The 27,942-nt window shown below is 48.5% G+C and overlaps 1 protein-coding gene across 1 annotated transcript in view; it reads right to left on the bottom strand.

Moving 5' to 3' along the window:
* The window catches only part of LOC141048873 (uncharacterized), a 111,576-nt gene that overhangs the window by 74,031 nt on the left and 9,603 nt on the right, over nt 1-27,942 (bottom strand). Inside the window, exons 4-6 of the mRNA XM_073544962.1 lie at nt 12,937-18,446; nt 12,264-12,325; nt 10,397-10,560 (exon numbers count right to left, since the gene is read on the bottom strand). Coding sequence (XP_073401063.1) covers nt 10,397-10,560; nt 12,264-12,325; nt 12,937-18,446 — 5,736 coding nt within the window. The remainder of the gene's footprint in view (nt 1-10,396; nt 10,561-12,263; nt 12,326-12,936; nt 18,447-27,942) is intronic.

A 27,942-nucleotide genomic window follows, 5' to 3' on the forward strand; every position in this document is an offset into this window, starting at 1 on the left:
GGTAGTCGTAGGCTCTGTGGTAGTCAGAGGCTGTGTGGTAGTGGGAGGCTCTGTGGTAGTAGGAGGCTCTGTTGTAGTTGCAGATTCAGTGGTAGTTGGAGGCTCTGTGGTGGTGGAAGGATTTGTGGTAGTTGGAGGTTCTGTGGTTGTGGGAGGCTGTGTGTTAGTTGGAGGCTGTGTGGTAGTTGGAGTTTGTGTAGTACTTGGAGGTTCTGTGGTAGTGAGAGACTGGGTGGTACTTTGAGGCTCAGTGGTAGTGGGAGGCTCTGTGGTAGTTGGAGGTTCAGTGTTAGTGGGAGGCTGGGTGGTAGTCGGTGGCTCTGTAGTAGTCGGATGCCCTGTGGTAGTCGGAGGCTCTGTGGTAGTGGCAGGCTGTGTGGTAGTGGGATGCTCTGTGGTAGTAGGAGGCTCTGTTGTAGTTGGAGGTTCAGTGCTGGTGGGAGGCTGTGTGGTAGTTGGAGGCTGTGTGGTTGTTGGAGGTTCAGTGGAAGTGGGAGGCTGTGTGGTAGTTTGAATCTCTGTGGTCGTGGGAGGCTCTGTGGTAGTGGAAGATTCTGTGGTATTCGGAGGCTGTGTGCTAGTTGGAGGCTCTGTGGTAGTTGGAGGCTGTGTGGTAGTTGGAGGCTCTGTGGTAGTTGGAGGCTGTGTGGTAGTCGGAGGCTGTGTGGTAGTTGGAGGCTTTGTGGTAGATGGAGGCTGTGTGGAAGTCAGAGGCTGTGTGGTAGTTGGAGGCTGTGTGGTAGTTGGAGGCTCTGTGGTAGTTGGAGACTGTGTGGTAGTCGGAGGCTGTGTGGTAGTTGGAGGCTCTGTGGTAGTTGGAGGCTGTGTGGTAGTTGGAGGTTCAGTGGTAGTTGGAGGCTGTGTGGTAGTGTGAGGCTCTGTGGTCATGGGAGGCTCTGTGGTAGTCGGAGGCTGTGTGGTAGTCGGAGGCTGTGTGGTAGTCGGAGGCTGTGTGGTAGTTGGAGGCTCAGTGCTGGTGGGACCCTGAGTGGTAGTTGCAGTTGGTCCTGTGGTGGTTGATATTGGAGTAGTAGTTTGTTCTGTGCTCGGTGCCATAGTGGGTACTGTTACATCTGCAGAAATAAAATATGACATTTACAAACTGTTTTGCTCCTTTTGTTATTTGTGGATCTCACTATAAAATCTCCATGAATCTCATCCTGGATTATAGAGAGAATTATACAGATGATTCCTATAGTTACTCACGAATTACTGACATGGTCACTATTCTGATTGCTGGAGCTGTGAGAAGACTTTGTACTGAGATCTTGGTTGGATGGAATTCACCATCCACATCAGTGTCCACATCTAGTAGATTTGATTGAATCTTGTGTGAACAATGACGTGAATTCAGATTCAGCCACTCGGTGCTGCGGTGATGTGGTGGAGGTAAAGCTGATAAAGCTCTGCCCTCCTGCATTGTAGCAATATGTTGAAATGGCAATTGGCCTTGTAGTAGTCACTTTCAGCTGTATGCAGCCGACAAAACAGTTATAACTTAAATCATGAATGATTGTAATATGATCAGTCCAATTCAGCAGCCACAGGCCTATAACTTCAAATATTAATAAATCGTCACTGAATTATGTCATCTACATATTTTTCATTAGCATCAAGAGGAATATCAGATTATTCTTGCTTTTCATTTTATTTGATAGATTCCTCATGCGGATTCCATACTTGCCAGACATAGGGGTCTCTGTGCTCTGAACGGTTGCAATATATAGTTTTGATTAGGTAATAAAGGTATTACTTATATCAGGGGTCTAAAACTGAAGTGCAGTCTGGGTCCACTTAGAAAAATTCCATTATGGCACTGTGCATTATTTAATTTTGGTTGGGATGTTACAATGACAGAGGTCGTTCGTCTTAAGTTTGCTCTGTGTAGCTGCTACATCACTGTGTCATACAGGAAAATATATATCTCCAATGTGTAGTGGCCTCTGCCAGGTCCTGCAGCACAACTCCTGATCAAAAGGTTAGGAGCTGTTCTGCAATACTCAATAGCAGCTGCTACACATTGAATGGAGCTGGGATCAGTATCTGTGTTTAATGTGATTACATCCAGCGACCACCGGACCTGTTTTCAGCTGATCATTGGGGCTCAGATGGTGTCTGCTGCAGCACGGTGTTGGCTGTAATATACAGCTGATACTCACACAGCCTGTACTCACTTGGGGGTGTTATTCACGTAATCCTCAATGCCATAAAAAGGCAGGTCTGAGTAATACATTTTGCCTGAGTCCACCGCACAGGAAACCATGGAACTGCCGGGGCTCTGGAGTTTCACAAAATGTCGGCAGAGCCCCAGCAGCACTGGAGACACACGCAGCTGCACCGGGCAGCACTGCTGGACACCCCCGCAGCGCCGCCGGGCACCCACAACACCGGAGACGCCCGTAGCAGCACCTTCGGACACCGTGTAGCACCGCCGGGCACTCGCAGCACTGGACACACCCGCAGTAGCTCCTGACACCACAGCAATGCCGGACACCTGCAGCAGCATCGGACAACCGCAGCGGCACGCCGCACATCTGAACATCCCCTCATCCCAGCCTGCAGCATCACTCCACTCCTGCCTACTCCAGCAGCGACCCTGGGATCCTGCTTCACCACAGCCACCACACCCGGTAGGCAATAAGACGCATGGATTATAAGCACCACCATTTTATTAAAAAAAAATTATTTCCTATTTTTCTCCTCAAAATTTTGGGTGCGCTCCGGAGTGTCTCATAATACAAAAAATACAGTAAGTGTTTGATACACTGCCGATTTTGCAAGTTTTCCCACCTACATAAAATCGAGAGACCTGCAATTTTTATCATAGGTACACTTCAGCTGTAAGAGACAGAATCTAAAAATAAAAACCAAAAAATCACATTGTATGATTTTTAAATAATTACCGTATATACTCGTGTATAAGCCGAGATTTTCAGCCCATTGTTTGGGCTGAAAGTCCCCCTCTCGGCTTATACACGAGTCATATACCGGGGGGGATCGGCAGGGGAGGGGGAGCGGGGGTGTCAGATCATACTTACCCTTCTCTGCAGCTCCCCTGCTTGTTCTATGTTGTCGGCGCTGCTCTCTTCCTGCTTCAGCTGTCAAATGGCACCCGCTCATTAAATATGCGCATATTTAATGAGCGGGTACCACGTGACTGCTGAACCAGGAAGAGAGCAGCGCCGACAACATGGAACAACAAGCAGGGGAGCTGCAGAGACAAGCGCCAGGACCCGGTGAGTATGAACGCGGGGGGTTGGGAGGCATAGTCACCTGTCCCTGCGCTCTGCTGTCTTGCGTCCTCTGCAGTGACAATCAGGTCAGAGGGCGCTATCGCGCTCTGCCTGCACAGTCACTGCAGAGCGCAACGCTGATGAGCAGGGGGCAGCAACTGAGGTGAGCATACTGGTTTTTGTTTTTTTTTGTAAGGGAGGCAGCGGCAGCAACAACATGATGGGGCCACTCACTGTGCAGATAACTGGGGCCACTCACTGTGCAGAAAAGCTGGGGCCACTCACTGTGCAGAAAAGCTGGGGCCACTCACTGTGCAGAAAAGCTGGGGCCACTCACTGTGCAGATAACTGGGGCCACTCACTGTGCAGGTAGCTGGGGCCACTCACTGTGCAGAAAAGCTGGGGCCACTCACTGTGCAGATAACTGGGGCCACTCACTGTGCAGATAGCTGGGGCCACTCACTGTGCAGATAGCTGGGGCCACTCACTGTGCAGATAACTGGGGCCACTCACTGTGCAGATAACTGGGGCCACTCACTGTGCAGATAACTGGGGCCACTCACTGTGCCGAAAAGCTGGGGCCACTCACTGTGCAGATAGCTGGGGCCACTCACTGTGCAGCAAAGCTGGGGCCACTCACTGTGCAGCAAAGCTGGGGCCACTCACTGTGCGGCAAAGCTGAGGCCACTCACTGTGCAGCAAAGCTGGGGCCACTCACTGTGCAGAAAAGCTGGGGCCACTCACTGTGCAGATAACTGGGGCCACTCACTGTGCAGATAGCTGGGGCCACTCACTGTGCAGCAAAGCTGGGGCCACTCACTGTGCAGATAACTGGGGCCACTCACTGTGCAGATAACTGGGGCCACTCACTGTGCAGATAACTGGGGCCACTCACTGTGCAGATAACTGGGGCCACTCACTGTGCAGATAACTGGGGCCACTCACTGTGCATCATAACTGGGGCCACACACTGCAGATAACTGAGGCCACTCACTGTGCACCCTCGGGTTATACACGAGTCAATAAGTTTTCCCAGTTTTTTGTGGCAAAAATAGGGGGGTCGGCTTATACTCGGATCGGCTTATACTCGAGTATATACGGTAATTTGCAATTGATCTTGGCTTTCACAGACCTGTTAGTTTTTCTTTATGAAGCCCTTCTACTCTGCACTCATTACCTGTATTAATTGCACCTGTTTGAACTCGTTACCTGTATAAAAGACACTTGCCCACACACTCAATTAATCACACTCCAACCTCTTCACCATGGCCAAGACCAAAGAACTGCCTAAAGACACCAAGGACAAAATTGTAGATCTGCACAAGGCTTGGATGGGCTACAGGACAAGATGCAAGCAGCTTGGTGAGAAGGCAACAACTGTTGGCACAATTATTAGAAAATGGAAGACAGACAAGATGATTGTCAATTTTTCTTGGTCTGGCGCTCCATTCAAAATCTCGCCTCATGGGGTAAGGATGATTCTGAGAAAGGTCAAGAATCAGCCGTGAACTAAGCGGGAGGACCTGGTCAATTATCTAATGAGAGCTAGGACCACAGTCTCAAATATTACTGTTAATATCACGCTATGCCGTCATGGAATAAAATCCTGCACGGCACACAAGATCCCCCTTCTCAAAACAGCACATGTCAGACCCGTTTGAAGTTTGCCAATGACCGTCTGAATGATCCAGAGGAGGCATGGGAGAAGGTCAGGTGGTCAAATGAGACCACAATAGAAATTTTTAGTATTATTATTATTTATTATTATTATAGCGTCATTTTTTCCATGGCGCTTTACATGTGAGAAGGGGTATACATAATAAACAACAAGTACAGTAATCTTAAACAATACAAGTCACGACTGGTATAGGAGAAGGAATGAGAGAGGACTCTGCCCATGAGTGCTCACCATCTATAAGGGATATATCAGCGGTACTGGTTTGGAAGAAGAAGGATGAGCACAACCTTAAGAACACTGTCCCAACCGTGAAGCATGGTAAGGGAAATATCATACTGTGGATGTGTTTTTCGGTAAAGGGGACAGGACAACTGCACCGTATTGAAGGGAGGATAGATGGGGTCATCTATTGTGAGATTTTGGCCAGCAACCTTCTTACCTCAGTAAGATCATTGAAGATGGGCCGTGGCTAGGACTTCCAGCATGATAATGATGTGAAACACACAGCCAGGGCAACAAATGGTTTGCTCAGTAAGACGCATTTCAAGGTCCTGGAGTGGTTCAGCCAGTCTCCAGACCTGAACCCAATAGAAAATCTTCGGAGGGAGCTGAAACTCATGGGCGGACATACCGCCGGTTCAACAGGTGCGACTGCACCGGGGCCCAGAGCCTCCAAGGGGCCCTTCAAGGCGGCTAATGATGAGGGCAATCTGGCCGGGTTCTCCGGGCCCGAGGCTCCGGGGGTGCCTGGCCAGATTGCCCTCATGTGTAGCCGTGGTACAGTGTAATATGCCACAAAAAAAACAATCTCAGAATCGGTGGGATCAGTTTAAGCGTTCCAGAGTTATTACATCATAAAGTGACACTGGTCAGAATTGTAACATTTGACGTGGTCATGAAGGTGAAAACGGGCTCAGTAGTGATGGGGTTAATGCACAGCAATACAGAAGAATGGCAGTGCATTAGACCAGAGAACAATATGTAAAATGTTCACTTTCTATGATGGGACAAAATAAAAAGGTAAAAAAATAATTGAAAAAATCTTCACAGAAAAATCTTTGACTATTAAAAATGCTTTTTTATGTACAAAAAAAGCCGCCACTATATAGTATCACTGTGTGTGGAATGAGAAAATAGAAAACGGTCTTAGGAGCACAGGAAAGAGACTCAGACAAGAGATGGGTTTAAACCACAACGCGTTTCGACGGAGGAACGGTCTTCATCAGGTCAATGAAGACCGTTCCTCCGTCGAAACGCGTTGTGATTTAAACCCATCTCTTGTCCGAGTCTCTTTCCTGCGCTCCTAAGACCGTTTTCCATTTTCTCATTGCTCCTATCCTCCATTGGAGGCTTTCGGCTGGAGCTGCGGTGGAGACCTGACATCCTTGTCTGCCCCTGGGTTGCTTCCTAAAGGCCCCTTTACATTTAGCGATGCACCAGCGATCCCGACAACGATACGACCTGGTCAGGATCGCTGGTGCATTGCTAAATGGTCGCTAGTGAGCTGTCAAACAGGCAGATCTCACAGCGATGTAGCGACGCAGCAGCGGTCATTACTTACCTTTCAGACGAGGCGATCCTGACGTCCTGCTGCCCGCGTCTACACATCGCTCGTCGGCGCCAGCAGGAAGCCCAGCACAAAGCGCCCAACGAGAAATGGAGCTGTACGATCTCGCGCGATCAGCGACAGACAGCGGGGGAGCCGGTCGGAGGTAAGTATCACACATAGCGATATCGCTAGCAATATCGCTGCTGCGTCACAAAATCGGTGACTCTTTAGCGGTATCGCTAGCGATATCGCTATGTGTAAAGGCCCCTTTAGTGCTCCTTTATGACCGCTTATCACTGACTCTTACTGTGTTTGGAATGGCTGGAGATAAAACTGTCCCATTATATAACCCATAAGGTGACTACCGTAGAAAAGGATAAATAAGTATAAACATGCACTTTATACTTCAACTCATGCAGTGAAAAACAAACCCTCATATACCACTGTTAACAAAAAAATGTGTAGGTCTCCAATTATGAGGATACTAATCTAAAAACTTGCTTTAAAAATAAAATAGCTTATAGTGGGCAAAAGAAGCAAAACAAAAACTTTTATAAATCTGGTATTGCTGAGAACGTACTCACCTGAAGAATAATGTTTGCTTGTGCACCTCTGTATGGCGATCAAACATGCTATTATTGCTTTTGGGAGAACGTGTATATCACATTGTGGGATCCATTTTTTCCTAATACTTGTTGTAAAGATAGAAAATTTGGGGCCAAAGCAACATTTTAGTAGAAAAATTGGATTAGGCCGGAGTCAGACACAACGTATAAAAATACGGTCCGTATTTTACGGTCGTAATAGGCAGAAATGTTCCCTGAACAGTGATCCCTATGTCATCCGATTGTAATGCGAGAAAGCAATTTTCTCGCATCTAAGCATCCATGTGACATCTGTATTGCATCCATGTCGCCGGCTTGCAAAACGGACATATAATGGACCCCAATGACAGGTTTTAAAACACAAGTGAAAGAATAGATATAGACACATAGAATATATATATATATATATATATATACATGTAATTGAGACACAAATACTGTGTATATATATATTTATATTTCATAGAGTTCTACATAGCATTATAGTCGCTAAATCAACTGCCAGCTTCTGTAAAATCATTACAGAACCCGACATGAAATGACACGTGGTTTACATACAGTAAACCATTTCATTTCATTTAGTTTTAAAAATGTTTTAGACTAATAATTAGATTAGGGTAGGTGTGAAAAATTTGGGACATGTAGGTGTTAAATTAATGGGTAAATTAGTTGAAAAAAAAGTGTGGGCTTCCGCGGTATTTTCTCCGCCAGAGAGGGAAAGCCAGTGACCGAGGACAGATATTCATAGCCTAGAAAGGGACCATTGTTTTTGCCCCCCCCCCCGGCTACAAACATCTGGCCCCAGCCACCCCAGAAAAGGCACATCTATTAGATGCGCCTTTTCTTGCCTCTCTATTCCCATTGCCTTTAATAATGGAGATGTGTCAATAAGACAACTATCAATTATTAATCCCACAGTAATAAAGGGTTAAAAAAGACACACACACACACACACACACTAATTAAAAATTCTTTTAATGAAGCCGGGAACTCCACGCTACTATGTGTATATATCTATTATTTCAATTCTTTATTAAAAAATAACCTGTCAGTGTGATTTTACAGTACACCACACTGAATTGCCGGCTTTTCTAAAGGAGACCGGTGCGTATTTCTTGCAAGTCACACGTGTGATCTGTGTGTAATTCGTATTTTTCTCGCCCCCATAGACTTGCATTGGTGTATTACGGCCGTAATACGGTAACAATCGCAGCATGCTGCGTTTTTCTCAGCCCGTATAGTACGGGCGAGAATTAATCGGCTGATGGGAGTTGCCCCATACATTAACATTGGTCCGAGTGCAATGAGATTTTTTTCTCGCATAGCACTCGTCCGTATTTCTCGCTAGTGTGACTCCAGCCTTATACCTAGGTTAAAATAAATTACCAATCTTTCTGTGTTCAGAACACAATAAAGATCCATCTAGAAAATTTGGAAGCTTTTTAAAAAAGAATAATGTAACTTAACTGCCTCCGAACCTGCACTGACCTCACAGTTCCAGTCTCTATAATGAGTCTCATTGTCGTGATATAATTGACGGCATCCACCCATTACATGCTGCATGAACATACAATCCTTTGATCGCATTGAAAATTCACTGTACAACTTATGTAGTACAGTGCATTGTCTAACCCGACAGTGTTTGACTGACAGGAAGCCTATTGGACATGGCCGGTGATGGAATTTGATAGGATGAGGTGTATGCCAGACCCACAGGCATTGCAGCCATCGACAACTTACAGACATTCGTGCTGTGGGGATTGCCAGTAGGATTACAGAAGAAGAGTTCTTCCCCTGTCAAATCCCTTAAAGGGAATCTGTCCCTCCTGGACGCTTTTAAGCTATTACTATGGGTATACAGGTAATAGAATGGTTAAACTAGTCTTACCTGTATGCTGTGGTGTAGATATTAAGAAAAGCACTTTTATGAAATGATTTTTAACAAGGCATGCGGTGCCTTGAAGAAATCCCTACTTCCTCTCTTCATTACAAAACCACATCACTCCCATACATGTCACACTGCCTTGTGACGTGCAGTTGCATTGCCGTAATCCTGTGCATGCACCATGCACTCACACGGTTATTGGTACCTTAACCGCCCTTCTATGGGCAGTGTCTTTATCCAGTTTCTGCGCTGGCGCCGGAGAGTCACTGCACAGTAGCGATATTGAGAGCGGCATCTGAATTGTTAAAGTGCTGGGATCAGAGTTAAGTCCGGTCTCGGCACATGCGTCAGGAGCTCAGCTGTGTATAGGCAGTCTCTGCTGCAGATAGCACAGGCACAACTCCAGTGCCTGCACCATCCAAGAGACATAACTCTTTACATCATTGAGGAAAACTACTTTTAATCTAGATGTACAGTTACATCAATGCGTTGGAAGGGGTTAAGTCATCACCTTGAAGATAATGATGAATGCCTAGAGCTATTGTACAGGTATCCTGCCCCTGGAGGAACAGGTTTCTCCAAAATAGGACTCATTTAATATGTTGGAAATACGTGGGATGAAGCTCCTATCTAATCCAGCCAGAAACCTGGTGTGAGGGGTTCGGGATAAATTGAAAGACGGAACTTATTTCTTAATTTTTCACTGTATTTCAACAAGTTTCATTTTTTGATAGCGGTCACCTAGATTTTTTTAAGGGAACGGTGCTCAGTCTTTGTTATGAATTAAACCCAACATGCAAAACCATAAGGACGTTTTGTGATAGAGGGAGAGGTCCGTGAGCCCTGCACCTTCACGTCTCCTAAATCGTATGAAGATCATGTCCTGATCTAAGAGTAGACGCTCACCAAACAAATTTCCTGGCCAAACTGCAGAGAGATAGGGTGTGTGCACACGCTGTGGATTGGTCTGCGGATTGATCCGCGTGGATTTTGCAAAATCCGCAGGTATCTGCGGATTAGCCTGCGGTTTTGCCATGCGGTTTATCAACTCTACAATGGAGGAGACGGTAAACCGCAGCAAATCCGCGCAAAATCCGCACCGTCTGCACTGCGATTTCCTTTTCCCATAGGATATTATGGTACTGTAAACTGCTGCGGATCCGCAGGGCCAAAACCGCTGCAGATCCGCAGCAGAATCCGCAGCGTGTGCACACACCCTTAGTGACAGACAGGAGAGGGAATTTAGGAGTAGTCTCCGAAACACATAATAGTTATAGACAATATAAAGATAATATTCTTTCACTATAATAAATGATGCTGGAGAATGTTTTTTTTGCGATCAATAATTTACTTTTAAATAATACTGCTCTTTCTGAATAATAATTTTTGCTTATGGAGGGTTGTGTGAATATTATATAGTCCAGAATAATTCCAGTGTACATTTACCTCTAGATTGAATGCTCTGAGGATCAAACTCTAAATCCTCAACATTATTCGGCGGTGAGGTGTTTTTCAATCCTTCGCTCACTGCTTCAACCATCTGTTCGGAGGTAGGAGTATCTGTAGCATTTTCAGAAACTATATCCATGGTGGTGATTATAGAACCTTCCCTGCAGGACGAAACCAAAGAGTCAGGTTAGAAGTTCTGAAATATCCAGTATACTGACAGCAGAATTGGGGATATAGAGGGTGAGAATAATTTCATGGGGAAGTCTCTTATACACTGAAAACTATAGGGGAGATGTATTATATAATGCAGCTGAATTCTGGCTCACTTTGCTCTTTTTTGATTTACATCGTATTTACTGTGTTCTAAATACGTTTATCTCCTTGACTGACAAGAAAGCCTGGCTGGAAAGGGGATGTGTTCTTAGTGCAGCTCTGTGCTTCAAAAAATATGAACACAATTTTAAGGCAAGTTTTTAGCACAGAGTAAGCCAGATGATAGGTGCTGATTGGCAAAGAGAAAAAATATATAGTGGCGTCATCAATATTTTGTGACATCTTACTTCACTCCTGATGAATGGCTCTCTAAAATGGGAAACGCATCAAGCTGTTAGAGGTGATATGTATTGGTAACTGTGGGGAATGAACATCTTTAATCCCTTGAATGTTCACGGATGATATCCCTCCTTTGAAGCAAATGTCCTGATCTTTTACTGTGATCATCTCATACGGGGACAATCTTGTGTCTTTCTATCTGTTGCTGGAAGGTGATGTCTATTTATGGTGTCTAGTGTGATGGATGACTTACACCATCACTGGATTGCTCTGGCTTTGTACCTGCTACAATAAGAGGGACACTAGTAGTCTGGGGTACCTTCCCTAAGGAGAGGTGACAATGAGCGGGGCGCCTATCTTGCATTTCCTATTAGGGTGCCACCTCTGTGGTTAGGTTGGTTTGTATTGAAGCCTTTATATGGAGAGTACAGACAATTATAATTTTTGGTGTATCTGTGACACTTTCACCTCAATACTTCCCATTTATGTTAAAATTAATATTGATAACTCTGCCCCTTTATCTTTCCCATTGAAGTCATTGCAGATTTGCATTTGACATTTATTTTACTCAGGAGGTGATAAGTAACTTTCTTTCTTACATTGCACATTTTGGGTTGGTGACTGCCTCTGTCTTGGATTCCTCCCCTGGACAGGTGTCTGTTTAGTATAGGGTCCTATCTGAACAGGTCGTCTTGTTGTGACAGGTTGGCAAATATCATTTTCTGTTACATGTTTTGTGACTGATTGCTATTACATTGCAGTCACACATGTGCCCCTCCTGCACATACCATATAATAATGGGAGGCTCTAATCAGCTTAGTTTTTTCGTGTCCTTCCTACACCAATCATTCTCCTGAGGAGATATCACCGGAGCCATATTATAACATTTTCCCATAAATGTTCCCACAATATGTACTGCAGAGCTGAACTTTACCTACGGACAGGAATTTGCTGCCATAGTCAGGCATTCTGATGGTTATAACTAGTAAACTTTGTCCACCTGGCGTTCACCGCGGTCTACAAGTGTCACGTCCTCTTCATTATGAAGTTGTATAAAGCTCAGACCTCTACAGTACCTCAATACCAATTCTGCCTGTTGTGCTGATGTAGCAGAAAAGGGGACATAAGACCTCTATAGTGTTTAACACATGGGTAGCAAATACCTAAAATGTATCAGTAATCCCTCATGTAGTATCAGACTAGGATGTGAAATGTCCAAATGTGGCTAATAGTGGTGATGTCCCTGGATGATGAATTTCCTCCCAGATCATTATCACTGTGTCCTTCACAATCCTATACTATAAGTACTTACCGAAATCTCAAGTTGATTATATAGAAGTTAACCCTGAAATATGGCTGTATAAGTACCAGTACCTGTAGAATAAGATCAGAGGAAAAAAGAGTGAGATCTCCAGTAATGTGATCGTGGGATCACCCCCATCCTCCTGTGTTATAGCATCCAGTGTGATATGAAGCAGGCCATACTCTATAGATCTTACTGAGGCGACAGGTGATGGAGGAAACGGCACGAATATTGCTGAAAATATACCCCTGCTCATATCAGGAGTGGATCTAATTTTTTTCATTAAGAACAGTGTAAAAAAAACTCTTTTGTTAATACATGTGATGTATAGAAATATGATCCCCATAAGGCCAAGTTCACACGCTCAGTATTTGGTCAGTATTTTACATCAGTATTTTCCAGGCAAAATCAGGAGAGAAATAATCTGAGAAAAAGTACAGTATATTAGAAAGGTGTCACCACTTCTGCATTTTTCACCCACTCCTGGTTTTGGCTTACAAATATTGATGTAAAACACTGACCAAATACTGAACGTGTGAGCGTGACCTTATAGGGATGATCAGATGTGAGAATATAATCTGCCATATCTGACAAAACATATTCATTCTGTGAACATGTACGGACCACTCCTTAATCATAAACCGGTAAATATAAATGTGGAGATGCATTCATTGTTACTTACTATTCTGATTATTTGATTGCTCAGTGCTTCATAATCTGGAGACGATGTGTCCAGGAGCCTCTCGTTAAACGTGATATTAGTAATTCTGAATCTTAACGGACAAACCAAATCAGCAGCTGGAGTTGTCTTGGTCTGAGTAGTTGTTGGATGCTTAGCAGTGGTAAGATGCTGTGTGGTAGTTGGAGGCTTTGTGGTAGTAGGAGACTCAGTGGTAGTTGGAGGCTGGCTGGTAGTGGGAGGCTGTGTGGTAGCTGGAGGCTCTGTAGTAGTGGGAGGCTCTGTGGTAGTGGGAGGCTGCGTTGTAGTTGGAGGAGCTGTGGTAGTGGGAGGCTCTGTGGATGTTGGAGGCTGTGTGGTAGTTGGAGGCAGTGTGGTGGTTGGAGGCTGTGTGGTAGTAGGAGGCTGTGTGGTAGTTGGGGGTTGTGTAGTAGTTGTAGGCTCTGTAGTAGCATAAGGCTGTGTGGTATTTGGTTGCTCTGTGGTAGTGGGAAGCTGTGTAGTAGTTGAAGGCTCTGTGGTAATGGGAGGCTCTGTGGTAGTTGGAGGCTGTGTTGTAGTTGGAGGCTCTGTAGTAGTAGGAGGCTGTGTGGTAGTTGGAGGCAGTGTAGTAGTTGGAGACAGTGTGGTAGTTGGAGGCTCAGTGCTGGTGGGAGACTGTGTGGTAGTTTGAGGCTCAGTGCTGGTTGGAGGCTCTGTTGTAGTTGGAGGTTCAGTGGTAGTGGGAGGTTCTGTGGTAGTGGGAGGTTCTGTGGTAGTGGGAGGCTGTGTGGTAGTTGGACGCTGTGTGGTAGTTGGAGGCTGTGTGGTAGTTGGAGGCTCAGTGCTGGTGGGAGCCTGTGTGGTAGTTGGAGGCTGTGTGGTAGTTGGAGGCTCTGTGGTAGAGAGAGACTCTATGGTAGTGGGAGTCTCTGTGGTAGTTGGACGCTCTGTGGTAGTTGGAGGCTGTGTGGTAGTTGTAGGCTCTGTAGTAGTAGGAGACTGTGTGGTAGTTGGAGGCTGTGTGGTAGTTGGAGGCTCTGAGGTAGTGGGAGGCTGTGTGGTAGTGAGAGGCTCTGTGGTCGTCGTAGGTTCTGTGGTAGTCGGAGGCTCTGTGGTAGTCGGAGGCTCTGTGGTAGTGGGAGGCTGTGTGGTAGTGGGAGGCTGTGTGGTAGTGGGAGGCTCTGTGGTAGTAGGAGGCTCTGTTGTAGTTGCAGATTCAGTGGTAGTTGGAGGCTCTGTGGTAGTGGGAGGCTTTGTGGTAGTTGGAGGCTCAGTGCTAGTCGGATGCTGTGTGGTACTGGGAGTCTGTGTAGTACTTGGAGGCTGTGTGGTAGTTGGAGGATCTGTGGTAGTGGGAGGCTCTGTTGTAGTTGGAGGTTCTGTGGTAGTGGTAGGCTCTGTGGTAGTTGGAGGCTGTGTCGTAGTGAGAGGCACTGTGGTAGTCATAGGCTCTGTGGTAGTGGGAGGCTCTGTGGTAGTGGGAGGCTCTGTGGTAGTCGTAGGCTGTGTGGTAGTGGGAGGCTCTGTGGTAGTCAGAGGCTCTGTGTTAGTGGGAGGCTGCGTCATACTGAGAGGCACTGTGGTAGTAGGAGGCTCTTTTGTAGTTGCAGATTCAGTGGTAGTTAGAGGCTCTGTGGTAGTTGGAGGCTGTGTTGTAGTTGGAGGCTCTGTAGTAGTAGGAGGCTGTGTGGTAGTTGGAGGCTGTGTAGTAGTTGGAGACAGTGTGGTAGTTGGAGGCTCAGTGCTGGTGGGAGACTGTGTGGTAGTTTGAGGCTCAGTGCTGGTGGGAGGCTGTGTCGTAGTTGGAGGCTCTGTTGTAGTTGGAGATTCTGTGGTAGTGGGAGGCTCTGTGGTAGTTGGAGGCTGTGTCGTAGTAAGAGGCTCTGTGGTAGTCGTAGGCTCTGTGGTATTCGGAGGCTCTGTGGTAGTCGGAGGCTCTGTGGTAGTCGGAGGCTCTGTGGTAGTCGGAGGCTCTGTGGTAGTTGGAGGCTGTGTGGTAGTGGGAGGCTCTGTGGTAGTCGGAGGCTCTGTGGTAGTCGGAGGCTCTGTGGTAGTGGGAGGCTGCGTCGTACTGAGAGGCACTGTGGTAGTAGGAGGCTCTGTTGTAGTTGCAGATTCAGTGGTAGTTGGAAGCTCTGTGGTAGTTGGAGGCTGTGTTGTAGTTGGAGGCTCTGTAGTAGTAGGAGACTGTGTGGTAGTTGGAGGCTTTGTGGTAGTTGGAGGCTCAGTGCTGGTGGGAGACTGTGTGGTAGTTTGAGGCTCAGTGCTGGTTGGAGGCTCTGTTGTAGTTGGAGGTTCAGTGGTAGTGGGAGGTTCTGTGGTAGTTGGAGGCTGTGTGGTAGTTGGAGGCTCAGTGCTAGTGGGAGCCTGTGTGGTAGTTGGAGGCAGTGTGGTAGTTGGAGGCTCTGTGGTAGAGAGAGACTCTATGGTAGTGGGAGTCTCTGTGGTAGTTGGACGCTCTGTGGTAGTTGGAGGCTGTGTGGTAGTTGTAGGCTCTGTAGTAGTAGGAGACTGTGTGGTAGTTGGAGGCTGTGTGGTAGTTGGAGGCTCTGAGGTAGTGGGAGGCTGTGTGGTAGTGAGAGGCTCTGTGGTAGTCGTAGGCTCTGTGGTAGTCAGAGGCTGTGTGGTAGTTGGAGGCTGGGTGATAGTTGGAGGCTGGGTGGTAGTTGGAGGCTCTGTGGTAGTTAGAGGCTCTGTGGTAGTTGGAGGCTGTGTGGTAGTTGGAGGCTCTGTGGTAGTGGGAGGCTGTGTGGTAATTGTAGGCTCTGTGGTAGTGGGAGGCTGTGTAGTAGTGGGAGGTTCTGTGGTAGTGGGAGGCTCTGTGGTTGTGAGAGGCTGTGTGGTAGTTGTAAGCTCTGTGGTAGTGGGAGGCTGTGTAGTAGTGGGAGGCTGTGTGGTAGTTGTAGACTGTGTGGTAGTGGGAGACTCTGTTGTGGTAGGAAGCTGTGTGGTAGTTGGCTCTGTGGTAGTAGGAGGCTGTGTGGTAGTTGGAGGCTCTGTGGTAGTGAGAGGCTGTGTGGTAGTGGGAGTCTGTGTGGTAGTTGGAGGCTGTGTGGTAGTTGGAGGCTGTGTGGTAGTCGGAGGCTCAGTGGATGTGGGAGGCTGTGTGGTAGTTGGAGACTGTGTGGTAGTTGGAAGCTGTGTGGTTGTGGGAGGCTGTGTTGTTGTGGGAGGCTGTGTGGTAGTGGGAGGCTGTGTGGTAGTTGGAGGCTGTGTGGTAGTTGGAGGCTGTGAGGTAGTGGAAGTGGTAGTGGAAGTGGTAGTGGTAGTGCTGGTAGGAGGCTCTGTGGTAGTTGGAGGCTCTGTGGTAGTGGGAGACTCTGTGGTAGTGGCAGGCTCTGTGGTAGTGGGAGGCTCTGTGGTAGTGGGAGGCTCAGTGCTGGTGGGAGGCTCACTGCTGGTGGAAGGCTGTGTGGTAGTTGGAGGCTCGGTGCTGGTGGGAGGCTCAGTGGTAGTGGGAGGCTGTGTGGTAGTGGGAGGCTGTGTGGTAGTGGGATGCTCAGTGGTAGTTGGAGGCTGTGTGGTTTTTGGAGGCTGTGTGGTAGTGGGAGGCTGTGTGGTAGTGGGAGGCTGTGTGGTAGTGGGATGCTCAGTGGTAGTTGGAGGCTCTGTGGTAGTTGGAGGCTCAGTGCTGGTGGGAGGCTTAGTGGTTTTTGGAGGCTGTGTGGTAGTGGGAGGCTGTGTGGTAGTGGGAGGCTTTGTGGTAGTGGGAGGCTCAGTGGTAGTTTGAGGCTCAGTGGTAGTTGGAGCCTGTGTGGTACTTGGAGGCTCAGTTCTGGTGGGAGGCTGAGTGGTTGTTGGAGGCTGTGTGGTAGTGGGAGGCTTTGTGGTAGTGGAAGGCTCTGTGCTGGTGGGAGGCTCTGTGGTAGTTGGAGGCTCAGTGCTGGTGGGAGGCTCAGTGCTGGTGGGAGGCTCAGTGCTGGTGGGAGGCTGTGTGGTAGTTGGAGGCTCTGTGGTAGTTGGAGGCTCAGTGCTGGGGCGAGACAGAGCGATTGTTTGAGTTTGTGTGGTAGTCAGAGGCTTTGTGGTAGTGGGAGGCTTTGTGGTAGTTGGAGCCTGTGTGGTAGTTGGATGCTCACCTCTGGTGGGAGGCTGAGAGGTTGTTGGAGGTTGTGTGGTAGTGGGAGGCTTTGTGGTAGTGGGAGGCTCAGTGGTAGTTGGAGGCTCTGTGGTGGTGGGAGGCTCTGTGGTGGTGGGAGGCTGTGTGGTAGTGGGAGGCTGTGTGGTAGTGGGAGGCTGTGTGGTAGTTGGAGGCTCTGTGGTAGTTGGAGGCTCAGTGCTGGTGGGAGGCTCAGTGCTGGTGAGAGGCTCAGTGCTGGTGGGAGGCTGTGTGGTAGTTGGAGGCTCAGTGCTGGTGGGAGGCTGTGCGGTAGTGGGAGGCTGTGTGGTAGTGGGAGGCTGTGTGGTAGTGGGATTCTCAGTGGTAGTTGGAGGCTCTGTGGTAGTTGGAGGCTCAGTGCTGGTGGGAGGCGTTGTGGTAGTTGGAGTCTGTGTGTTAGTTGGAGTCTGTGTGTTATTTGGAGCCTGTGTGTTAGTTGGAGGCTCAGTGGTGGTGGGAGGCTGTGTGGTGGTGGGAGGCTGTGTGGTGGTGGGAGGCTGTGTGGTAGTGGGAGCCTGTGTGGTAGTGGGAGGTTGTGTGGTAGTGGGAGGCTGTGTGGTAGTTGGAGGCTGTGTGGTAGTTGGAGGCTGAGTGGTGCTGCTTGGAGGTTGAGTGGTGGTGCTGCCGCTTGGTGGTTGAGCGGTGCTGCCGCTTGGAGGCTGAGCGGTGCTGCCGCTTGGAGGCTGAGTGGTGGTGCCGCTGCTTGGAGGCAGAGCGGTGGTGCCGCTGCTTGGAGGCTGAGCGGTGGTGCCGCTGCTTGGAGGCTGAGCGGTGGTGCCGCTGCTTGGAGGCTGAGCGGTGATGCCGCTGCTTGGAGGCTGAGCGGTGGTGCCGCTGCTTGGAGGCTGAGTGGTGGTGCCGCTGCTTGGAGGCTGAGTGGTGGTGCCGCTGCTTGGAAGCTTAGTGGTGGTGCCGCTGCTTGGAGGCTGAGTGGTGGTGCCGCTGCTTGGAGGCTGAGTGGTGGTGCCGCTGCTTGGAGGCAGAGTGGTGGTGCCGCTGCTTGGAGGCAGAGTGGTGGTGCTGCTGCTTGGAGGCAGAGTGGTGGTGCCTCTGCTTGGAGGCTGAGTGGTGGTGCCGCTGCTTGGAGGCTGAGTGGTGGTGCCGCTGCTTGGAGGCAGAGTGGTGGTGCCGCTGCTTGGAGGCTGAGTGGTGGTGCCGCCGCTTGGAGGCTGAGTGGTGGTGCCGCCGCTTGGTGGCTGAGTGGTGGTGCCGCCGCTTGGAGGCTGAGTGGTGGTGCCGCCGCTTGGAGGCTGAGTGGTGGTGCCGCTGCTTGGAGGCAGAGTGGTGGTGCCGCTGCTTGGAGGCTGAGTGGTGGTGCCGCCGCTTGGTGGCTGAGTGGTGGTGCCGCCGCTTGGAGGCTGAGTGGTGCTGCCGCTTGGAGACTCTCTGCTAGTTGCAGTTGGTCCTGTGGTCGTTGTCTTCGTGGTTACATCTGCAGAAATAAAATATGACATTTACAAACTGTTTTGCTCCTTTTGTTATTTGTGGATCTCACTATAAAATCTCCATGAATCTCATCCTGGATTATAGAGAGAATTATACAGATGATTCGTATAGTTACTCACTAATTACTTACATGGTCACTATTCTGATTGTTGGAGCTGTGAGAAGACTTTGTACTGAGATCTCGGTTGGATGGAATTCACCATCCACATCAGTGTCCACATTTAGTAGATTTGATTGAATCTTGTGTGAACAATGATGTGAATTCAGATTCAGCCACTCGCTGCGGTGATGTAGTGGAGGCAAATCTGCTAAAGCTCTGCCCTCCTGCATTGGCGCAATATGTTGAAATGGCAATTGGCCTTATAGTAGTCATTTTCAGCTGTATGCAGCCGACAAAACAGTTATAACTTAAATCATGAATGATTGTAATATGATCAGTCCAATTCAGCAGCCTCAGGCCTATAACTTCAAATATTAACCCCTTCACGAACCATGACGCCTACGTAGGCCTCATGAAAAGCAGTGCTAATACGACACATAAATCACCCTCCTGCGGGTTGGTGACCGGGGTCACTGAAAGGTCACCCGACCCGCATGCGCGCGCACACACAGGATGCTTTGTGCTTCACCACAGGGGGCGTGGCTTAGCCCCCACGTGGCTACGATCGCTCTGATTGGCTGTTAAAAGTGAAACAGCCAATCAGAGCGACAGTAATATTTCGTCAATGAAATTTTTTGAAATATTATAATCCAGCCATGGCCGATGCTGCAGTAGCATCGGACATGGCTTGGAGTCACTAACCTGACCCCCCCACACCGGCTGGCAGGGGTGATCGGTCCCCGCCACTGTCTGACGGCAGCGATCGGGCGCTGCCGTCAGGGTCTGCTCCCACTCCCCTTCCCTCCGCTCTCCCCGCAGTCCGATCTCACCCTCCCCAGTACCTCCTATATCCCTCTGGCTGTCCCGGTGCCCCGCCATCCCGGATCATGGGCGCCGCCATCTTGGAAAGTGGCGGGTGCATGCAGCGTCGGACTGGAGCACCTTGGGCCCACCAGAGAAAATCATTCTTGGGGCCCACTATGTAGCTACATAGAAATAAATACAAAACCACCAATTGTGCGGTAAAACATGCTAATATCAGGGCATAATATAAGGCAGTACACGTTTTAATTATGTAGCAGGGGTTGGCGTAGAATCATAGAGGGTTAGCCACCTCATAGAATATAATGTAGTCGGAGGCTCTGTGGTAGTGGGAGGCTGCGTCGTACTGAGAGGCACTGTGGTAGTAGGAGGCTCTGTTGTAGTTGCAGATTCAGTGGTAGTTGGAAGCTCTGTGGTAGTTGGAGGCTGTGTTGTAGTTGGAGGCTCTGTAGTAGTAGGAGGCTGTGTGGTAGTTGGAGGCTGTGTAGTAGTTGGAGACAGTGTGGTAGTTGGAGGCTCAGTGCTGGTGGGAGACTGTGTGGTAGTTTGAGGCTCAGTGCTGGTGGGAGGCTGTGTCGTAGTTGGAGACTCTGTTGTAGTTGGAGGTTCTGTGGTAGTGGGAGGTTCTGTGGTAGTGGGAGGCTGTGTGGTAGTTGGACGCTGTGTGGTAGTTGGACGCTGTGTGGTAGTTGGAGGCTCAGTGCTGGTGGAAGCCTGTGTGGTAGTTGGAGCCTGTGTGGTAGTTGGAGGCTGTGTGGTAGTGGGATGCTCTGTGGTAGTAGGAGGCTCTGTTGTAGTTGGAGGTTCTGTGGTAGTGGGAGGCTCTGTGGTAGTTGGAGGCTGTGTCGTAGTGAGAAGCACTGTGGTAGTAGGAGGCTCTGTTGTAGTTGCAGATTCAGTGGTAGTTGGAGGCTCTGTGGTAGTGGGAGGATTTGTGGTAGTTGGAGGTTCTGTGGTAGAAGGAGGCTGTGTGTTAGTTGGAGGCTGTGTTGTAGTTGGAGGCTCAGTGCTGGTGTGAGGCTGTGTGATAGTTGGAGGCTGTGTGGTAGTGAGAGTTTGTGTAATACTTGGAGGTTCTGTGCTAGTGAGAGAGTGGGTGGTACTTTGAAGCTGAGTGGTAGTTGAAGGTTCAGTGGTAGTGGGAGGCAGGGTGGTAGTCAGTGTCTCTTTGGTAGTCGTAGGCTCTGTGGAAGTTGGAGGCTGTGTCGTAGTGAGAGGCACTTTGGTAGTCGTAGGCTCTGTGGTAGTCAGAGGCTGTGTGGTAGTGGGAGGCTCTGTGGTAGTAGGAGGCTCTGTTGTAGTTGCAGATTCAGTGGTAGTTGGAGGCTCTGTGGTGGTGGAAGGATTTGTGGTAGTTGGAGGTTCTGTGGTTGTGGGAGGCTGTGTGTTAGTTGGAGGCTGTGTGGTAGTTGGAGTTTGTGTAGTACTTGGAGGTTCTGTGGTAGTGAGAGACTGGGTGGTACTTTGAGGCTCAGTGGTAGTGGGAGGCTCTGTGGTAGTTGGAGGTTCAGTGTTAGTGGGAGGCTGGGTGGTAGTCGGTGGCTCTGTAGTAGTCGGATGCCCTGTGGTAGTCGGAGGCTCTGTGGTAGTGGCAGGCTGTGTGGTAGTGGGATGCTCTGTGGTAGTAGGAGGCTCTGTTGTAGTTGGAGGTTCAGTGCTGGTGGGAGGCTGTGTGGTAGTTGGAGGCTGTGTGGTTGTTGGAGGTTCAGTGGAAGTGGGAGGCTGTGTGGTAGTTTGAATCTCTGTGGTCGTGGGAGGCTCTGTGGTAGTGGAAGATTCTGTGGTATTCGGAGGCTGTGTGCTAGTTGGAGGCTCTGTGGTAGTTGGAGGCTGTGTGGTAGTTGGAGGCTCTGTGGTAGTTGGAGGCTGTGTGGTAGTCGGAGGCTGTGTGGTAGTTGGAGGCTTTGTGGTAGATGGAGGCTGTGTGGAAGTCAGAGGCTGTGTGGTAGTTGGAGGCTGTGTGGTAGTTGGAGGCTCTGTGGTAGTTGGAGACTGTGTGGTAGTCGGAGGCTGTGTGGTAGTTGGAGGCTCTGTGGTAGTTGGAGGCTGTGTGGTAGTTGGAGGTTCAGTGGTAGTTGGAGGCTGTGTGGTAGTGTGAGGCTCTGTGGTCATGGGAGGCTCTGTGGTAGTCGGAGGCTGTGTGGTAGTCGGAGGCTGTGTGGTAGTCGGAGGCTGTGTGGTAGTTGGAGGCTCAGTGCTGGTGGGACCCTGAGTGGTAGTTGCAGTTGGTCCTGTGGTGGTTGATATTGGAGTAGTAGTTTGTTCTGTGCTCGGTGCCATAGTGGGTACTGTTACATCTGCAGAAATAAAATATGACATTTACAAACTGTTTTGCTCCTTTTGTTATTTGTGGATCTCACTATAAAATCTCCATGAATCTCATCCTGGATTATAGAGAGAATTATACAGATGATTCCTATAGTTACTCACGAATTACTGACATGGTCACTATTCTGATTGCTGGAGCTGTGAGAAGACTTTGTACTGAGATCTTGGTTGGATGGAATTCACCATCCACATCAGTGTCCACATCTAGTAGATTTGATTGAATCTTGTGTGAACAATGACGTGAATTCAGATTCAGCCACTCGGTGCTGCGGTGATGTGGTGGAGGTAAAGCTGATAAAGCTCTGCCCTCCTGCATTGTAGCAATATGTTGAAATGGCAATTGGCCTTGTAGTAGTCACTTTCAGCTGTATGCAGCCGACAAAACAGTTATAACTTAAATCATGAATGATTGTAATATGATCAGTCCAATTCAGCAGCCACAGGCCTATAACTTCAAATATTAATAAATCGTCACTGAATTATGTCATCTACATATTTTTCATTAGCATCAAGAGGAATATCAGATTATTCTTGCTTTTCATTTTATTTGATAGATTCCTCATGCGGATTCCATACTTGCCAGACATAGGGGTCTCTGTGCTCTGAACGGTTGCAATATATAGTTTTGATTAGGTAATAAAGGTATTACTTATATCAGGGGTCTAAAACTGAAGTGCAGTCTGGGTCCACTTAGAAAAATTCCATTATGGCACTGTGCATTATTTAATTTTGGTTGGGATGTTACAATGACAGAGGTCGTTCGTCTTAAGTTTGCTCTGTGTAGCTGCTACATCACTGTGTCATACAGGAAAATATATATCTCCAATGTGTAGTGGCCTCTGCCAGGTCCTGCAGCACAACTCCTGATCAAAAGGTTAGGAGCTGTTCTGCAATACTCAATAGCAGCTGCTACACATTGAATGGAGCTGGGATCAGTATCTGTGTTTAATGTGGTTACATCCAGCGACCACCGGACCTGTTTTCAGCTGATCATTGGGGCTCAGATGGTGTCTGCTGCAGCACGGTGTTGGCTGTAATATACAGCTGATACTCACACAGCCTGTACTCACTTGGGGGTGTTATTCACGTAATCCTCAATGCCATAAAAAGGCAGGTCTGAGTAATACATTTTGCCTGAGTCCACCGCACAGGAAACCATGGAACTGCCGGGGCTCTGGAGTTTCACAAAATGTCGGCAGAGCCCCAGCAGCACTGGAGACACACGCAGCTGCACCGGGCAGCACTGCTGGACACCCCCGCAGCGCCGCCGGGCACCCACAACACCGGAGACGCCCGTAGCAGCACCTTCGGACACCGTGTAGCACCGCCGGGCACTCGCAGCACTGGACACACCCGCAGTAGCTCCTGACACCACAGCAATGCCGGACACCTGCAGCAGCATCGGACAACCGCAGCGGCACGCCGCACATCTGAACATCCCCTCATCCCAGCCTGCAGCATCACTCCACTCCTGCCTACTCCAGCAGCGACCCTGGGATCCTGCTTCACCACAGCCACCACACCCGGTAGGCAATAAGACGCATGGATTATAAGCACCACCATTTTATTAAAAAAAAATTATTTCCTATTTTTCTCCTCAAAATTTTGGGTGCGCTCCGGAGTGTCTCATAATACAAAAAATACAGTAAGTGTTTGATACACTGCCGATTTTGCAAGTTTTCCCACCTACATAAAATCGAGAGACCTGCAATTTTTATCATAGGTACACTTCAGCTGTAAGAGACAGAATCTAAAAATAAAAACCAAAAAATCACATTGTATGATTTTTAAATAATTACCGTATATACTCGTGTATAAGCCGAGATTTTCAGCCCATTGTTTGGGCTGAAAGTCCCCCTCTCGGCTTATACACGAGTCATATACCGGGGGGGATCGGCAGGGGAGGGGGAGCGGGGGTGTCAGATCATACTTACCCTTCTCTGCAGCTCCCCTGCTTGTTCTATGTTGTCGGCGCTGCTCTCTTCCTGCTTCAGCTGTCAAATGGCACCCGCTCATTAAATATGCGCATATTTAATGAGCGGGTACCACGTGACTGCTGAACCAGGAAGAGAGCAGCGCCGACAACATGGAACAACAAGCAGGGGAGCTGCAGAGACAAGCGCCAGGACCCGGTGAGTATGAACGCGGGGGGTTGGGAGGCATAGTCACCTGTCCCTGCGCTCTGCTGTCTTGCGTCCTCTGCAGTGACAATCAGGTCAGAGGGCGCTATCGCGCTCTGCCTGCACAGTCACTGCAGAGCGCAACGCTGATGAGCAGGGGGCAGCAACTGAGGTGAGCATACAGGTTTTTGTTTTTTTTTGTAAGGGAGGCAGCGGCAGCAACAACATGATGGGGCCACTCACTGTGCAGATAACTGGGGCCACTCACTGTGCAGAAAAGCTGGGGCCACTCACTGTGCAGAAAAGCTGGGGCCACTCACTGTGCAGAAAAGCTGGGGCCACTCACTGTGCAGATAACTGGGGCCACTCACTGTGCAGGTAGCTGGGGCCACTCACTGTGCAGAAAAGCTGGGGCCACTCACTGTGCAGATAACTGGGGCCACTCACTGTGCAGATAGCTGGGGCCACTCACTGTGCAGATAGCTGGGGCCACTCACTGTGCAGATAACTGGGGCCACTCACTGTGCAGATAACTGGGGCCACTCACTGTGCAGATAACTGGGGCCACTCACTGTGCCGAAAAGCTGGGGACACTCACTGTGCAGATAGCTGGGGCCACTCACTGTGCAGCAAAGCTGGGGCCACTCACTGTGCAGCAAAGCTGGGGCCACTCACTGTGCGGCAAAGCTGAGGCCACTCACTGTGCAGCAAAGCTGGGGCCACTCACTGTGCAGAAAAGCTGGGGCCACTCACTGTGCAGATAACTGGGGCCACTCACTGTGCAGATAGCTGGGGCCACTCACTGTGCAGCAAAGCTGGGGCCACTCACTGTGCAGATAACTGGGGCCACTCACTGTGCAGATAACTGGGGCCACTCACTGTGCAGATAACTGGGGCCACTCACTGTGCAGATAACTGGGGCCACTCACTGTGCAGATAACTGGGGCCACTCACTGTGCATCATAACTGGGGCCACACACTGCAGATAACTGAGGCCACTCACTGTGCACCCTCGGGTTATACACGAGTCAATAAGTTTTCCCAGTTTTTTGTGGCAAAAATAAGGGGGTCGGCTTATACTCGGATCGGCTTATACTCGAGTATATACGGTAATTTGCAATTGATCTTGGCTTTCACAGACCTGTTAGTTTTTCTTTATGAAGCCCTTCTACTCTGCACTCATTACCTGTATTAATTGCACCTGTTTGAACTCGTTACCTGTATAAAAGACACTTGCCCACACACTCAATTAATCACACTCCAACCTCTTCACCATGGCCAAGACCAAAGAACTGCCTAAAGACACCAAGGACAAAATTGTAGATCTGCACAAGGCTTGGATGGGCTACAGGACAAGATGCAAGCAGCTTGGTGAGAAGGCAACAACTGTTGGCACAATTATTAGAAAATGGAAGACAGACAAGATGATTGTCAATTTTTCTTGGTCTGGCGCTCCATTCAAAATCTCGCCTCATGGGGTAAGGATGATTCTGAGAAAGGTCAAGAATCAGCCGTGAACTAAGCGGGAGGACCTGGTCAATTATCTAATGAGAGCTAGGACCACAGTCTCAAATATTACTGTTAATATCACGCTATGCCGTCATGGAATAAAATCCTGCACGGCACACAAGATCCCCCTTCTCAAAACAGCACATGTCCAGACCCGTTTGAAGTTTGCCAATGACCGTCTGAATGATCCAGAGGAGGCATGGGAGAAGGTCAGGTGGTCAAATGAGACCACAATAGAAATTTTTAGTATTATTATTATTTATTATTATTATAGCGTCATTTTTTCCATGGCGCTTTACATGTGAGAAGGGGTATACATAATAAACAACAAGTACAGTAATCTTAAACAATACAAGTCACGACTGGTATAGGAGAAGGAATGAGAGAGGACTCTGCCCATGAGTGCTCACCATCTATAAGGGATATATCAGCGGTACTGGTTTGGAAGAAGAAGGATGAGCACAACCTTAAGAACACTGTCCCAACCGTGAAGCATGGTAAGGGAAATATCATACTGTGGATGTGTTTTTCGGTAAAGGGGACAGGACAACTGCACCGTATTGAAGGGAGGATAGATGGGGTCATCTATTGTGAGATTTTGGCCAGCAACCTTCTTACCTCAGTAAGATCATTGAAGATGGGCCGTGGCTAGGACTTCCAGCATGATAATGATGTGAAACACACAGCCAGGGCAACAAAGGGTTTGCTCCGTAAGACGCATTTCAAGGTCCTGGAGTGGTTCAGCCAGTCTCCAGACCTGAACCCAATAGAAAATCTTCGGAGGGAGCTGAAACTCATGGGCGGACATACCGCCGGTTCAACAGGTGCGACTGCAGCGGGGCCCAGAGCCTCCAAGGGGCCCTTCAAGGCGGCTAATGATGAGGGCAATCTGGCCGGGTTCTCCGGGCCCGAGGCTCCGGGGGTGCCTGGCCAGATTGCCCTCATGTGTAGCCGTGGTACAGTGTAATATGCCACAAAAAAAACAATCTCAGAATCGGTGGGATCAGTTTAAGCGTTCCAGAGTTATTACATCATAAAGTGACACTGGTCAGAATTGTAACATTTGACGTGGTCATGAAGGTGAAAACGGGCTCAGTAGTGATGGGGTTAATGCACAGCAATACAGAAGAATGGCAGTGCATTAGACCAGAGAACAATATGTAAAATGTTCACTTTCTATGATGGGACAAAATAAAAAGGTAAAAAAATAATTGAAAAAATCTTCACAGAAAAATCTTTGACTATTAAAAATGCTTTTTTATGTACAAAAAAAGCCGCCACTATATAGTATCACTGTGTGTGGAATGAGAAAATAGAAAACGGTCTTAGGAGCACAGGAAAGAGACTCAGACAAGAGATGGGTTTAAACCACAACGCGTTTCGACGAAGGAACCGTCTTCATCAGGTCAATGAAGACCGTTCCTCCGTCGAAACGCGTTGTGGTTTAAACCCATCTCTTGTCCGAGTCTCTTTCCTGTGCTCCTAAGACCGTTTTCCATTTTCTCATTGCTCCTATCCTCCATTGGAGGCTTTCGGCTGGAGCTGCGGTGGAGACCTGACATCCTTGTCTGCCCCTGGGTTGCTTCCTAAAGGCCCCTTTACATTTAGCGATGCACCAGCGATCCCGACAACGATACGACCTGGTCAGGATCGCTGGTGCATTGCTAAATGGTCGCTAGTGAGCTGCCAAACAGGCAGATCTCACAGCGATGTAGCGACGCAGCAGCGGTCATTACTTACCTTTCAGACGAGGCGATCCTGACGTCCTGCTGCCCGCGTCTACACATCGCTCGTCGGCGCCAGCAGGAAGCCCAGCACAAAGCGCCCAACGAGAAATGGAGCTGTACGATCTCGCGCGATCAGCGACAGACAGCGGGGGAGCCGGTCGGAGGTAAGTATCACACATAGCGATATCGCTAGCAATATCGCTGCTGCGTCACAAAATCGGTGACTCTTTAGCGGTATCGCTAGCGATATCGCTATGTGTAAAGGCCCCTTTAGTGCTCCTTTATGACCGCTTATCACTGACTCTTACTGTGTTTGGAATGGCTGGAGATAAAACTGTCCCATTATATAACCCATAAGGTGACTACCGTAGAAAAGGATAAATAAGTATAAACATGCACTTTATACTTCAACTCATGCAGTGAAAAACAAACCCTCATATACCACTGTTAACAAAAAAACGTGTAGGTCTCCAATTATGAGGATACTAATCTAAAAACTTGCTTTAAAAATAAAATAGCTTATAGTGGGCAAAAGAAGCAAAACAAAAACTTTTATAAATCTGGTATTGCTGAGAACGTACTCACCTGAAGAATAATGTTTGCTTGTGCACCTCTGTATGGCGATCAAACATGCTATTATTGCTTTTGGGAGAACGTGTATATCACATTGTGGGATCCATTTTTTCCTAATACTTGTTGTAAAGATAGAAAATTTGGGGCCAAAGCAACATTTTAGTAGAAAAATTGGATTAGGCCGGAGTCAGACACAACGTATAAAAATACGGTCCGTATTTTACGGTCGTAATAGGCAGAAATGTTCCCTGAACAGTGATCCCTATGTCATCCGATTGTAATGCGAGAAAGCAATTTTCTCGC

The sequence above is a fragment of the Dendrobates tinctorius genome, unplaced genomic scaffold (assembly GCF_039654945.1).
Source record: "Dendrobates tinctorius isolate UK_male_01 unplaced genomic scaffold, ASM3965494v1 ptg000138l, whole genome shotgun sequence".
In the NCBI taxonomy this organism is placed as follows: domain Eukaryota; kingdom Metazoa; phylum Chordata; class Amphibia; order Anura; family Dendrobatidae; genus Dendrobates; species Dendrobates tinctorius.